The sequence below is a fragment of the Bipolaris sorokiniana genome (genome assembly GCF_000338995.1).
Source record: "Bipolaris sorokiniana ND90Pr unplaced genomic scaffold COCSAscaffold_19, whole genome shotgun sequence".
NCBI lineage: Eukaryota > Fungi > Ascomycota > Dothideomycetes > Pleosporales > Pleosporaceae > Bipolaris > Bipolaris sorokiniana.
This window is the reverse complement of record NW_006911913.1, coordinates 431,501-446,525: the sequence shown is the minus strand read 5'-3', so window position 1 is coordinate 446,525 and position 15,025 is coordinate 431,501. Positions and strand designations below refer to the sequence as shown.

At 52.7% G+C, this 15,025-nt stretch overlaps 4 protein-coding genes across 4 annotated transcripts; 3 read left to right on the top strand and 1 right to left on the bottom strand.

Moving 5' to 3' along the window:
- Positions 1–3,759: 3,759 nt before the first annotated feature.
- On the bottom strand, positions 3,760–4,509 carry COCSADRAFT_103195 (uncharacterized protein; the record flags this gene model as incomplete). Its single annotated transcript, XM_007707547.1, has 1 exon — positions 3,760–4,509. One exon carries the CDS (start codon positions 4,507–4,509, stop codon positions 3,760–3,762), a length of 750 nt encoding a protein of 249 aa, XP_007705737.1.
- A 1,927-nt stretch (positions 4,510–6,436) lies between these two features.
- On the top strand, positions 6,437–8,698 carry COCSADRAFT_154326 (uncharacterized protein). Its single transcript, XM_007707546.1, has 5 exons — positions 6,437–6,936; positions 6,986–7,335; positions 7,401–7,847; positions 7,900–7,978; positions 8,036–8,698. Exons 1-5 carry the CDS (start codon positions 6,507–6,509, stop codon positions 8,221–8,223), a joined length of 1,494 nt encoding a protein of 497 aa, XP_007705736.1. The 5' UTR covers positions 6,437–6,506; the 3' UTR covers positions 8,224–8,698.
- Positions 8,699–10,549: 1,851 nt separating this feature from the next.
- On the top strand, positions 10,550–12,784 carry COCSADRAFT_176484 (uncharacterized protein; the record flags this gene model as incomplete). Its single annotated transcript, XM_007707545.1, has 5 exons — positions 10,550–11,341; positions 11,400–11,481; positions 11,538–12,348; positions 12,404–12,500; positions 12,548–12,784. The coding sequence occupies 5 exons, from the start codon at positions 10,550–10,552 to the stop codon at positions 12,782–12,784; spliced, it is 2,019 nt and encodes a 672-aa protein (XP_007705735.1).
- Positions 12,785–13,694: 910 nt separating this feature from the next.
- Positions 13,695–15,013, top strand: COCSADRAFT_103297 (uncharacterized protein; the record flags this gene model as incomplete). Its single annotated transcript, XM_007707544.1, has 3 exons — positions 13,695–13,757; positions 13,923–14,270; positions 14,342–15,013. The coding sequence occupies 3 exons, from the start codon at positions 13,695–13,697 to the stop codon at positions 15,011–15,013; spliced, it is 1,083 nt and encodes a 360-aa protein (XP_007705734.1).
- Positions 15,014–15,025: the final 12 nt, after the last annotated feature.

Genomic DNA, 15,025 nt, shown 5'->3' with positions numbered 1-15,025 from the left:
GACAGTTGATACGGGCTGACATTGCTTAGGAAAACTTGTACAGCTCGAGAGCCATGAGACAAAGTCGTCTCAAACCCTCCTTATCGCGCATTCTATCCAGATCACAAGCGTCATCCCTCCTACCCGACAAAAACCGAGTCAAGCCGTACGCATGTCGACTTGCTAACACACCACCAGTCACCAGCATCATCCTCGACAGTCTAACTAAGCATCTCACACAACCCCAGCCAAGCCAACCCACATCTACAAAAAAATAATAACAAATCAAACCTTACCCCCTACCCCCTTAGCCCAAGCCTCCTGCACCCCAAGCCTCCACACTCACCCCATCCCTCAATCCAGATCCTCTGCATCCGACCCCCAAAGCCAACCTTAGCCTTTCCCTCCCCCACCTCCAAACGAGTAACAAAAGCAAAGAAAAAAGACACAGCGCTACTGCCTCCAGACCTGCACAGCAGCCACACATACACACACACCCTTATCTCTGCCCCTTTTCTTTAAAAAAAAAGCAAATCCACACTGCATCATGCACGCAAACCCTCTCCTTTCTTAGCCCCAACCCGATCGCCCCTGTACACCTCCGACATTCTGCCCGAGAAACCACATACAATCCTAGACGACTACGACATCGAGAGAGAGAGAGAGAGAGAGAGATCGCCACGCATCTAGACCCCGCGCCCCGAGATTCCTTCCTCCATAGTATCGAAACAAGAGGTGATTATTCCGACAAGACAAAACGCGCCGTTCTTCTCCTCTCGTCTAGAAGAAATATGGCAGGGTTTGGATAGTAGCGGGGCTAAACTCCCCCCCCCCCTTCCTCCTCCGTTCTACATAATCGATGTGTGTTAGGGCTTCATGGCGGAGAGAAGTGCAAGAGGGAGGAAGGAGATACGCGCACACTACAGGGACAAGCGAGATGTCAGGGGTGTGTCTGAGTGTGTGTGTAAACTGTCCAGTTAGGGCCAGACGGGGAGAATTGACGCAAGTTTGATGGTTTACTTGTACGGGGAAAGATATGGGTGTACTAGAGTGGAATTTTTGGTCGATTAGACATTTTACTAGGGAGGTTTTCGGGAGGTGGGGACGGATACGCTAGGGCTGAGGGGTGCTTTTTGCGGTTGGCTCGGGCCGAGTTGCACATTTTTTTAAACTTCCTTTGCGTTTGGGCTAGGGGGTTAGTGTAGTGTGGATGGTATACTTGTTGGTGTAGGGGAGTTGTTCTTTTTTTTCCTGTTTAGGGGTTAGTAAAAGTAGAATGTGGGGTTGGATGGGCAGACAGGCAGGAAGATGAGAGAGTGTGTGTGTATGTGGTAGTGTCAAGTCCAACATGCAGTCTCTTGTTCCGACTGCAATTCATACATACACGCAAGTCTGCAGAAGACAGTTCAAGCCGGTTTCCATGATTCAATGGTGTGAGCCGCATGTACTTCTCAAGTCTTGGCTTCTATTGGGATTGCCGTTTCCATGCAAACCTACAGTGTTGACATGTATTTCCATCCTCTTATGGTGTTGCTGTTCCTGGGCTTTAGAGTGGGTATTGTGACTAATACACCGCTCCAAAAGACTAGAAGACTGAGAGATGAAAGAGACTGGGATAGAGGAAGGGATAGTCTTGGGCCCCCAATGTATCTATTCACTCACCCCCCCTCAGTAACCGAAGGACGAATGAAATGACCTCGCTATCTCCTGCAAGTAATCAGGGCACGCACAAGTGGATACCAAGAGAGGTGGACAAGTATCGTCGACGAGTATCCCAGTTGAAAGAATTCGCTTTTACCTGGGTTGTCACACCTCCGTCGATCCGTAGGAATCAAATTCCCCAACTCTGCTGTGTTGAGTAAGATACGGCGGAACCCCGAAAGCGCAATTGCAGCAGAATAGCACCCTCCTAATTTTGAAACAAGCTTGCCTAGACACTACTTGTTGATTCACCCAATACCGGTCCAGATCTGCAGGTTTTCGAGCAATGCCTGCTTGCCAATACGAAGTCCGTAGAATAGACCTGCTTTTGCATCCCAAGTCGGTCCGATAGACTTGCTTCTCCCAATGAACACTGAATGGCAATCATGTGATGGGTCATATTTCTCTCGTGGAGTGGAAATAACAGCACACATTTTTGGTGCATGCAGAGGTTTTGCGTGCATGTGAGGGACAATGCATTCTGCCTAACCGTCTTGTGTTCATCCTGCATGGAGCATCCGGTCTAGCCAAAAGTGGTAATGGGCCTACTGGTACTTGCTAGCGCAAGGGTCTCGGCTCAATAGGCTACGCCGGCATACGTTCGATCCTCACTGCGCAAGGTGACGCAAGGGTACTTGGACCCTTGTTTGGATTATCGGATGGTGTTTGCGTAAGGGAATCGGCACATTCTTAATGAAGCTGAGCCGAAGTCTTGGTTGGAGTCGTGCGATACGTACGCGATTGACAAGGATACATGTTGGTTCCGCGTATACCAATCAAATTCATAGTCGTCGTAATGATCGGTAGTCAAGGGCATGGCAGTTGCCCCTCGATCACTCCACAGCATGACATTGAATGTCAGAGAGTTTATCCGCATACTGTTGATATTGCAATACCCGAGCATGCTTACGGTATCAAGAAGTTGACTGGACAATCAGTGTGACACAGCATTCCCAACAGCCGAACATATAGACAAATAGCTAGAATAGGCAGACGAAGTACGGCATGTCTGATGCTAGCAGCATGGAACGCAGTTCGTAGCTAGAGTCTGGGCAGGGCCTGACAACTTGACCATAGAGGAAGGAGCATAGAGTATAAGCACTAGGCACTTAAGCAGTCGGGAAAGAAATACCTTGTTGGATACCACTGTGGACATGATACAAAGAGTTTCTCTTTCACGTGATTTTTGTGAATCCAACATGTAATGTATGTTGTGACGGGTGATCAGAAGGAAGACAGCATGCGTCGAACGTTTTTAGGATGCGAATAGGGCGAACATGTTGAATATTCGGAGAAAGCCGATGACAAAAATTGAAGGGGTACGGCTCAGAACCACAGTCTATGGGTAATACTTAGGTCTATCCCGGCTTGGTGGTCATAGGTGAGAATATCGTAAAGGTCCAGGCCGCAATCACTCGTATTGAAGCAGACGCAGTATACTTCCGAAGTCAACAAATCCCAATTTGACTCTTCATGCATTGGCTCTTGTTTGACCGGTTCAATAAGAACAATTACTAAATCGACGTGTGATATACGGAAAATGATTCGAGTGTGGACGAATAAGAGATATTGTTGTTCAGAAATGATGCTGCATGGTCAGCAGGGGTGCATGCATGTCAACTTTAGCCCGAAATTGTGACGATCGGCCCGCGGACAGACTGTTCGGGACTGGAGGTTGAGCTTGGATGTTGAGGTTGCGGGGCTATGGCTCACTACACCTGGCGCCCACGTGACAGGGAATGCATGCATACAGACGGGAGGGATCAAGCCCAAGCCCAGTAGCCGACATGAGCGACTGTCTGGTCCTGTCGATCAAAGTCATGGTCTCACTCAACGTAGAGCGCGGTATTAGTGCAGTAGTGTAGGTATTGATTTTCTGCAGACGCCACAATACCAGGTTTTAGCAAGTGCTGCTGTGCACCCTGTCTAGACGTGCGTCAAGGTACCTATCTCATGATCTGGTAGCCTTGAGACTGCACGACTGCAGCAACGACGTAGAAAGTTTACTGGTCTTCTGCTCCCTGGGAGTGGTATGGACACGGCAATGGGCGAGCGACAACCTCCTCCACTGCTAGTCTCTCACTTTTTCTTTTTGTCCTTTATCTTTTTTTTGGACTCTGCCCCGCTACTTGCCCCGCTGCCACCTGCCTCGCCTGTCATCTCGGCCATCATGTCCTGCAAAAAGTTCTCGCTGACACCGCCTCCTGTTAGGGCTGGAGAGTGCAAGGGGAGAATCTTGTTCATCTTCCAGCCCTTGGGTATCGCTGGCTCTGGCATCTCCTTAGGCATGGGTAGGCCTGCAATTGGCAGTCGGAAGGGAGTGTTCTTCTGTGTTGGGTTCGCCTTGAGGGCTTGCGAGATGAGAATATAGAGGTGATGCTTGTTTTTCACCTGCTGGTGCATGTTCTTGCCCTCGTGCTTGAGAAGGACGCGCACTCTACCAGGGTTGCTCCAGTCCTTGGGGTGGGTCTTGTCAGGCTCGAAGACTGTCCTCAGGCCAAGGTCTGCTGCCGCGTCTGCCATTTCCCGGGCAAGAGGGTTTTCCACAGCCAGCTCCTTGCCCACACGGCGGCCCTCTGCCCTACTTCGTGATATATCAAAGTATATGGGGTACAGGCATTGGTAGTGTTTTGACTTTTCGCGGTCCGTGGTCGTCTTGATCGAGGGTGATTGTGGCTGCAGCATCTGCGAAGCCATGGCTGGCGGCATCATGGTTGTGTTGCCAGTGCTGGGCGCATTGCTCGCATTCATCAGATAGGGCACGTCGTCAATGTCCATCTCGGACGGCTCGCTGTCCGAGTCGCTGACCTCTTCGACGCGGGGATTCATCTTGTCGGGCCTGGTGGCAGTGCTTTTCCGGTGGACGCTGTACATGGGTCAGAGGTCGTGTGGATGCGTACATCGTACGTCGTCTACAGCATGTTGCCGTCGGCCTCACTCACCTGACGTAAGCCCGTCGACTGCAATGGGCAACCAAAGGTGGTGAATGTCGGCCACGGCGGCGGTTGGACGAATGTGGGGAAGCTAGAGGGACGGGCTTGGCGGCGAACGAAGCACTGCCGGTCCGGGTCGGCTTCTCGTTCCTCTATACGCTACGGCCCGGGTGATGGCCTGCTCCATCTCCGTCTCAGGCCCTTGGTTGATAACTCCAATCCTCTAGCACCTCTCGGTCAACACTGACGGGCCTAGTGATTTTTTTTGCCCTTCACCGCATGTTGGCGCTTGCAAAAGCCCAAGCCGTCGCTGCAGGGTCGTGGCCACGATTAATTGCCTGCCAATATAGCAAGGCCTGACGACTGTGGCCCTCGCCGCCACCCCCAAGCCGCCTTCGCTTCACTTACTAGCGGACGCTCTGCTGCAAGAGCCCCCTCCCAATCGCTGTCCCAAACTCGAACCCTGGCGTCTGCAGACTTGCTTTTTTCCCGCCGTCTCGTGCCGTCATGTCATGTTGGTGTCACGGATTGGCAGGTCATGGCAGCCAGTCTCCGTACACCCGGCTCCTCGTGGACCTTCCAGGCTGAGTAGAGTCCGACTATTTCAGGTCAACTATGGCCGTACGAGTATAGACGCGTTGGCGTCACCTGGCATGGCTCCATCGAATCATTGACCGACGGTCAGCCTCCGCATCCAAGATATCGTCGAATGCTTCGTTTTAGTGTCTTCGTGTCATCTTGCGGTTATTCACTCCTACCAGAACTTCCAGTCTGGCCATCGCACAGAGTCACGTCAACTCACCAGGCGTTCGCAAGGCCGCTAGCCGTCCATGACACCGGTCAGCCCCCTGTGGAGGCGCCTGCAGCGGCATGCACCAGGCTTGCCTTGCCTTTGGCTATTTTGGAGTACCTCTGCTTCTGGTCGTCTGCAATGACGAAGCACTCTTGTCAATTGGCAATGCTTGTTTGCCTTTTTTTGGCAACCATTTCAAGCTGACTGTGTTGACATGTTCCCTTCTAGCCTCGTTACACAAGATAAACGGTTAATTCCGATCCGATCGCCCTGGTACCTACTAGACGCATGCGGATGTTGCAGCAGCAACCTTGCCCACCCTACCACACAGGGGTCTCTTGAAATCCCCACATAACCATGTGGCAACAGCGCATTATCGCGTGCATTTGGGTCCAACTAACGCGAGGCTACTTTTGCTTGGTTCAGGTGCTGCATTCTCCCACATACCTCTGTGGCTACCCTGGCAGCAGGGCATAACCCATGGCCACAGGTTCCGCTATGTGTGCAGTCATTGTGCCTGTCCTCGGGGCGTCCGGCGCTTTGCCCTGGCATGGCTGCAACTGTGCCGCCCTACTCTGATCTTACACACAAATTGTCCATGGCACAGGGCTGACTGTCATTTGATAACGTTGGAAACCACATGCTGTATGCAAGAGTGCCACAGCCAGAGGTGATTGGCCGACCGGGTATACCTCTGGTAAGCAATTGACCGTTGAGTTTCCGCGAGAATGAATAAGCCCGTGACTTTCACAGCGCATCGCATGCGCAAGCTTCTTTCAACTTTTCAGCTAGTCATAAGCCAAAGCCATTTATCGGGGAAAAGTGCCCAGACTCTAGTCTTCCCGTGCGGCTCGGAATATCAAACTGGATTCGGGTTGCCGACTGTGCAAACTATGGTCCTAGTGACCTGGGCCCTGATTACGTGGTGGACTTTCTGCTTCCAAAAGAAGCTTTACCGGTCATGTCGCATTGTGGTTCCATGAATAGCCTCGGTGGTATAAAGTTCAAGGTAACCCGCTCCTGTTCTCAAGATTCGTTAGTTCCGCTTTTGATTCATTGTGTCAATCCACTCAACTCTTTGTCAGAAACATATCTATATCATGGCGCCAGCCCTGTTGCTCGATGAAAGCAGCAGTCCCTGCACAGTGTCTGTTACCAGCGCTTCACCATCGACAGACAATTGCACCCCAGTAATGGCGGCTTCGTGGAATCGTCAGAATCGCCGGAGTCCACTTCTTAAACGCAGTGTGAGAAGTGTCCCACTCTGGCTCACGAGTGCGAAAGGAAGCTGGCTATCAGTCACCGATGGCACCAAGACCTGGAAGTTGTTTGATGCTTCTGGTGGGGCTGGAGTGTCCAATATTGGCCATGGCGACAGGAGAGTTCATGAGGCAATCAAGAGACAAGAAGAAACAGGAGTCGCGTACGCAGCTTCTATGAGTTTTGACACAGAGGCAGCGTGGGAGTTTGCAGACTACCTTGTCGAATCGACAGGTGACGAGATGGCTGAGGTGGCCTTTTACAGTTCAGGTAATGTGAGTTGGATGGACATTAGAACCAACAAGCTCACACGAGGCAGGTTCTGAGGCTACCGAGGCAGCGAAGAAGCTGGCATATCAATACCATTCCAAGTTGAAGCAAAAGGGCCAGCCTGGCCGACGGTGGTTTATTGCTCGTGATCGATCATATCACGGAGCGACGCTGGGTGCTCTTGAAGTCAGTGGGCACAAGGGACGGAAAGGCATGTACAAGCAGATTCTGCCTGACAACACGCAGTTTGTCTCTCCATGCAACCCGTATCGAGATATGAAGGATGGGGAGACGGCAGATGAGTATGTTAAGCGACTGGCAGAAGAGCTCGAGAACAAGATTTGTGAGCTTGGTGCGGGCACAGTGGCGGGCTTTTTTATGGAGCCAGTTGTGGGTGCGGTGAGTCGTGCACTGGGGGTTGGATACCTGTTATGGCGGCTCTGATGACTGACATTGTTACGCAGGCACTTGGTTGCGTTCCCGCATTGCCTGGCTACCTGACGGCCATGAAGAAGGTGTGCAAAAAGTACAATATACTCTTCATCCTGGACGAAGTCATGTGTGGCATGGGACGTACGGGCTACCTGCACGCGTGGCAAGAGGAGGGGGTGGTTCCAGATATTCAGTTAGTGGGCAAAGCACTTGCGGGGGGCTATGCAGCAGTTTCGGCACTGCTCGTTAGTGCAGATATTGTTGAAACCCTTGGGGTTAGCTGTTTTGCTCATGGACACACATTCCAGAACTTCCCAGCGGCATGCGCCGCCGGTCTGGCGGTGCAGAAGATTGTGCACCAAGACCATCTTGTGGAGAATGTCAAGGATAAAGGGGACAAGCTAATGAAAAAGTTGGTGGCGCGTCTTGGTGATCATCCTAACGTCGGAAACATACGCGGTGCAGGTCTATTCCGAGGAGTAAGTTTGGCAAAATGTTCAAGTCGTGGCGAAGCTGAGCTGAGTGTGGCAGATTGAATTTGTACGAGACAAAAAGAGCAAGACGCCATTTGACTCGGAGGCAGCCATAGCGTGGAGAATTCACGAGCAAGGTAGGTTTGCCCTGAGTTGCCATTGGGACATTGTGGAATGCTGATTTGTGTGTACAGGGCTGAGAGATGGATACAATGTCTACGTTTACCCAGGGTCCGGCACCGTTGATGGCGAGCGCGGAGACCACATCATTATTGCCCCACCCTTCAACATTACGGACAGCGATGTCGACACAATTGTTGAGAGCGTGAGCAAGCTGATTTTTGATTTCTTCGAAGACATCAACAGCCCGCCCAAGTTGTAGTCGTGCAGACTACTTGTGTCGGCGTCGACTGTTGCTATGGTCGAGCGGTGTATATTTGGTTGTGTCACTACGAATGATGATGCACGAATTTTCTTCATGTCTTTTTCATGGCGGCTGCTATAGCCAGTATCTGGTTTGGAATGATGGACGGGCAGTTGCCAGAAAAAATTTGCATGGGATCGGCTGTTTGAACATGGTATCTCGAATGGAGGCTGTCTGACTATGGATTGAGAGCGCACTGTATCGTACCGTACTCTAGGACGTGGAGGAGGATAAACTGTCCTTTTGCGAGTCAGGGATCTGTCGGCACGCTCATTTGTTGACTTTTTTTTTGTCTGAGTATGTCTTGTTATCAATTTGGACACGGGTAGATAGCCAAGAGATTGATCGGCTTTGGCATAGGAAGCAATGCGAAGTGGAGTGCACGGCTTTTGAAAGTAGTAGACTGGGGCAATGCAAGCGATGGTCGGGCTTGATATCCACCAATGGGTGATGTGTCTGGCACGTGCCGAGAGGCAATTGCGCCGCCACCATGATTGCAGAAAGTCACCCACGACTCAGCCTTGGCGGTTATACCAGCGCTAGGACACAACAAGGAGGCGCATAAGAGGGCGCGTCAAGGCGGCTGACAGGTAGTGGATTGACAGGATAGAGGGCCATGGGCTATTGAGCCGGGAGCTTGGACGGGCTTTGGGAGTGGGAGCAGAAGCGCAGTGGTGGAGGGCGAAGGATAGACGTTGGACGATGACGTTATTGGGTGCAGTAGCAGAGTGGAGTGCAGCAACCGTGAGGCGAGCAGTGGGTGGGCTGAGTAATGGCTGAGCCAAGCGACACGGATGGGGCATGCTGCAGCAGGTCTCACCTCAGCCTATACTCAGGCACATGTGGTGGTGAGGGAGCAGTCCCGTTCCTGGATCAATGGGTGTGTGTAGCAGCGGATAGCAGAGCGAGAAGGAGAAGGAGAAGGAGAAGGAGAAGGAGGGAAATGTGTCATGGTCAGAAAAGGGTGTTTTAGCGTTAGTCGAGCTGCGGCAGGGACCGCGCTCGTATTCAGGCATAATAGCGGAAGCGACAGCAGCCAAATCGGGGCACATGGTAAAGTGTATATATTGGAGCTACATAGTTATATAACATACTACTATATATACAACGACGACGACGACAACGGCCGAACGCATTCGACAAGTTGCTCCCCAGGGTGATTGTGGGGGACATGATCGGGCCTAAAGAATTATGTGCAGACGCCTATTCTCAACAAAAGACGACTTGGCTGCAAGGTAAGGCTGGTTGGACAAGCAGATGACATGCTCCATGGGCGCAGGACCGTTTGTTTCTCGTGACCATGTTGCGCGCATACCGCTTCACTCTGGCGGCGTCATAGGAGCAGCAGACAGGCGGTGTCTTTTGGGCCGAATTGCTGCATGGAAGTAGGTAGGCATTAGATAGCTAAGGTACTCTAGATGGGTAGAGAGCCGCACGGCTTGTTCTCCGTCTCCTGTGGGCTGGGCATTTGGACGTGTGCGACGGTTTCGAGACGGAGACGGAGCCGGAATTATGTTTATGTGTATGTAGATGAATGGATGGATTCCTGGATGGATCGTGAATGGATGAACAGAGCAGCAGATGACTGGGTGCCCCCTCCCCCCCTCGGGCTATTCCTGTAGAGTCGCAAGCTCAAACTCTGACCTGCCCAGGCCGTCGTCCTGGCCTGGCTCGAAGGTGGCGCGAGACGCGAAAGAGAGACGGTCGCTGGCGTGCCGCGAAAGCGAATGACGACCAAGTGGACCGCACAGGCCCGGCTTCTCACCACAGACTCCGCAAGTGTCATCTCGACCTTGGCTGCCCTCCGTCTGGCAACCACGACGCTTTTCTGCCTTTTGTTCGGGCATGTGTGACTACAGCCTTTGTGCCTTGCCCCTCGCCCTCTGCTGCCACCACACAACACACCCATCATAGCCCGCCCAGCTGACGCCGCTCTGGCTCACGCACTCGCCCCAACCGACGTGAAGGCCCTTTCTTCTCCGCACCCCCGGAGACTCTGAGCGAGAGAGAGCGCTCTCGACTGCCGCTATAGCACCCGCACCCACACCCACCCACACCCACCACCAACACCACGCCCGCGCCCACGAGTGCATCGCCGTCTGCGCTGCCTCTTGGTCGCCCGTCTCGCCATCCTCGCTCCCGCTGCTCGCCTGGCGCTGCTCGCATCCAGGCCTGCCCTGCGCCGTCCAGCAGCCTCGTCGACGTGCTTGACCCGCTAGGCTGCGCAGAGCGAAAGCAGCGTCACGACGTCGCTTCTCGAATGCCCCGGGACGACGGCCCAACCATGTCTACGCCCTCCACCGCCACGGCCACACTCCCGCCCCATCATCAGTTTTATTCGCACCACCACGCTTACCAGCCAAACATCTCCAATGCCCAGGTTGCCAACGGCTCTGGTCGGATAGGCAATTCGCTCTACAACGGCTACGCTAGCGGCTCCTCGACCTCTGACCTGCGCCGAACCGCTGCATCTGCAACTGCAACTGCCCACAACAGACAACCCCCCCAGCTGCCCCCCATCCCTCACCCAGCCCCGATCGACATGAGCGCGACCGACGCCGGCTCGGCTCATCGACGCCGGAACCCGGACTGGGCCGACTTTTACAAGAACGGCATCCCTAGAGAGGTCATTGTTATCGACGACGACGACGACGATGAAGATGCTGCACACGCTACCGCAAACTTGTCGGCGCGCCATGCAGACAAGAAGCGCAAAACAACCGCGTCGACGGCCTACGATCCCGTCTACAACCAGCACACCTCGTACTCGACCACCCAGACACCCTACTACGACTCGCCCAACCACTCGCTGTCCACCGACAGGACAACCTCTGCCCTAAACACCACTGCGCCCACCTCGCTCGGCTCACAGGTCAGCAACGGTCACAATATCTCGCCCCACGACACCACGGCCGCAGGCCAGAAACGGAAGCGCACACGCGCCGTGGTCCAGGACGAAGCAAAGCAGGCCAAGCGACGAGAGCTAGACCAACATGACGACCCTTTTAGCCTCTACCAGCCACCGCCCAACCCAGTCATCAAGGCCAAAGATGTTTATGTCCAGGTCATCCAAGACGTAAGTCACATACACGCCTGCCTCTTGTTTCAAAACACCAGATACTGACGCGATCCAGAAATCATACAACAAAGACCAGAAGGTCGACGACGAAGACGGCCACTACATTGTAGTCCCAGATGCCGACCTTACCGAGCGATGTACGTTGCTCTCACACCGCCATGTGTTACTGTGGATGCTAACACCTGACCAATAGATCAAATCACAAAGTTGCTCGGTCAGGGCACATTTGGCAAAGTTGTCCAGGCCTACGATAGGCGAAAAGGCACAAACTGCGCCATCAAAGTCATCAGATCCGTGCCCAAGTACCGAGACGCCAGCCGTATCGAACTGCGAGTGCTGTCCACACTGGCTTCTAACGATAAGCACAACATCAATCGATGCATACACCTGCGAGATTGCTTCGACTACCGAAACCATATCTGCATTGTTACTGACCTATATGGCCAAAGTGTGTTTGACTTTCTCAAGTCCAACGGCTTTGTGCCATTTCCCAGCTCTCACATCCAGAAATTTGCCAAGCAGCTCTTCACCAGCGTCGCCTTCTTACATGATCTCAACCTGATCCACACGGACTTGAAGCCAGAAAACATCTTGCTTGTCAATAACAACTACCAGACTTTCACGTACAATAGAACTGTGCCGTCATCGTCTACCACGGTCAACAGGACCGCACGACATCGCAAGGTCCTTCTTGATCCAGAAATCAGACTCATCGACTTTGGATCGGCAACCTTCAATGACGAGTACCACTCGTCTGTTGTGTCAACCCGCCACTACCGTGCGCCAGAAATTATTCTCAACCTAGGCTGGAGCTTCCCCTGCGACATTTGGAGTATCGGATGCATCCTGGTCGAGTTCTTCACTGGCGACGCCCTGTTCCAGACGCACGATAACCTTGAGCATCTGGCCATGATGGAAGCTGTCTGCAGTGGCAAGATTGACCGGGACATTGTGCGAGCTGTCTATAAGCAAGACCGTGGATCATCACGCAATTCGGCAAGCTCGTAAGTAGACACACATGTACTGTGGCTAAGAAAGTGTCTTTGCTGACATGACTAGTGCTGCGAGATATTTTAAGAACTACAAGCTCGACTACCCCAACGCTGAGACCAACAAGGCGTCCAAGAAATATGTCAAAGCGATGAAGAAGCTCCCCGTACGTCCAGCCTCAATGCATGACTTGATGACGACTAACATATACAGGAAACCATCCCTGCCCACACCGATTTCAACAGACAATTCCTCGATCTATTACGACGCATCTTTGTGTATGACCCCAAGAAGCGAATCACGGCCAAGGAGGCTCTGCAACACCCTTGGTTCAAGGAATCGCTCATGGACGACGGAACAGAGGCCCACAAGATCAAGCTGGAGCGGGAGAAGAAGGCCCGCCGGGCGGAAGAAGAGCGCCGATTCCGTGAACAGCAGCGACAGTACTGAGGCGGCCTTGTCTTTGACGTTCTTGGACAGGAACGTCTTTGTATAGATATCGAGTTCCGCTGTGTTGGTGAAGGATGCAATAATGGCGGTGGTTTTGTCTTTTGCTTCACATCTACCGCATTTACGACAGCGACATGACGCATGGAGAGAAAGGTTTACTCTAGGTCTCATACCGGACTTATTGGCGTTATGTGTGTTCTTTTGTTATCTTGGATTACCAATTATTCTCCCATCTTTCCTTTTTGTTTGGTTTCCGCGCGCCCACGGAAAAGTATTGTTTTGTCTTGCGCGCTTAGCATAAGAACAAATCTGTATACCACAATGTCTGCACGTGCAGCTTCGGGAGGGTGGCAGGGAAAGCTTGTACTTGAGCGGTGGCTCGAGAGCCACGGTTCGTCGTCATCATCATCATTATCATCGCGGGGAGAGCGCCATGTTGTATGCACTAGATGATACTTGGTGCCATACATGTGGTTGCGTTGTATTATATAGGATTGGAAGTGGTGGTGCTAGAGGCATTGTATTGTGTACCATGATAGTTGAATAGGCGGTATGCAATCAACTGCAAATATGCATTCTTCACTTGTCAGCAAACATCACATATCTTGTTTCCGTTTGCTCAAGATAGATGATCAAAGAATATAGTAGTATTCGGGAATAACAACCGCTGCCTCAGAAATCATCATTTCGCCTCATGTCTCACCTGTCGGCTCGCAGTCTTCCGCATGCAAGGGTTCCAAACGAAGCGGCCTTAGCGAGGCCCGCCTAGCGCGTGTGTGACCCTGGTCCATCGTCAGACGCCCGTTGGGGTAAACACACGTCCCCTCTCGGCGCGTGTCGCAAAACATCCCGGTGAGCATTTGCGACAACAGCAGCAGCAACGCGAACAGCGACAGGGACAAGGGACAAGATGGCGAGCGCAAAGCAGCAGGAGAATATGCTCCTTACCGAGCACTTTACTTGGCCCCCGATTGTATGTGTGATCCCGCAGTGAAAGGTAGTGATAGTGGGGATTTGAGCAAGTGTTTGGCGGGGATACATGTTTCCCAATTCCTCAAGTCATGAATACTCAATAAAAAAATACGGTCGCATATGGCGCACTGTACGAGACATTGATCTAACAGTGTACATCTTCCAGTCCCTAATCGACGACATCATCAACGCCGTTAACGAAGTCCTCTACCGCTGTACCGACTCCTTCGAAACCGGCCTCTCATCCGCGGACCCAGCCCTACTCGGCTTCGCAGACCTCTACGCCTCACAAGGTCGCACACCGCAGAAAGATGAAGACGGCAACAATGTGTATCCCGAGGCGCGACTGGAGATTGAAGAAGGAGTCCTGAAACTCGAGACACTCATGGAAAATGCCGTAGACAAGAACTTTGACAAGTTGGAAATTTGGACACTGAGAAACGTGTTTGCGCTTGGAAGAGGAAAAGGCGAAGATGAAGGACTAGGAGATTGGGTGAGATTAGGACATTACGAAGTATGCATTCCCTCTTTCCACACCACCCAGAAGAGCCGACAGACAAAGTCAGGAAATCTAACATACCTCAGAACCTCCAACCCCCCTCCAAAGACAGCACCCTAACCCCCGAATCCCTCTACACCCTCCGCCGCAAACTCCTCGAAACACGCACACTGCACGCCGCCCTCGTCGCCGAAAAAACCCGCAACGAAGCGCAAATCGCACGCCTAAAATCCCTCCTTCACCCCCCTTCTCCCACAGCCCCCAAGCGCGAAACACGCAGCTCAACGACAGTCACAGAAACACCAAGCAACAACACCGACAACACCGCACCTTTTGCTTTCCTCTCCTCCACCCCCGCAGCACAAGCCCTAGGCATCCAAACTACACCCCCAACAAGCGATAAAGCCGCAACCACTTCCCCGCCACTAACCACACATACCACATTCACAACAACACAACTCCCCTACCTGCGCCAACTCGTTGCATCGCTGAAACCCCATCTCGCATCTACCACCTCGCCCTCCTCCGCAGCAGTAGCACAAGACGCATCACAAGACCGCAGCGCCCAGCGTCGACTCTACGTCGAATCTCAAGCTAAGCGGGTGCTGGAGCGGAGGGGAGTGGATACGAAGGATGGGGTGGAAGGGGCGTGGGAGGTTGGTGGGACGAGGGTTAGGGGCGAGGAAGTTAGGGGGTTGGAGGGGTTGTTTCCAGGGAAGGGGAAGGAAGAGGAGGGGGATAAGATGGATTTGAGTTGAGTTAAGTTAGGG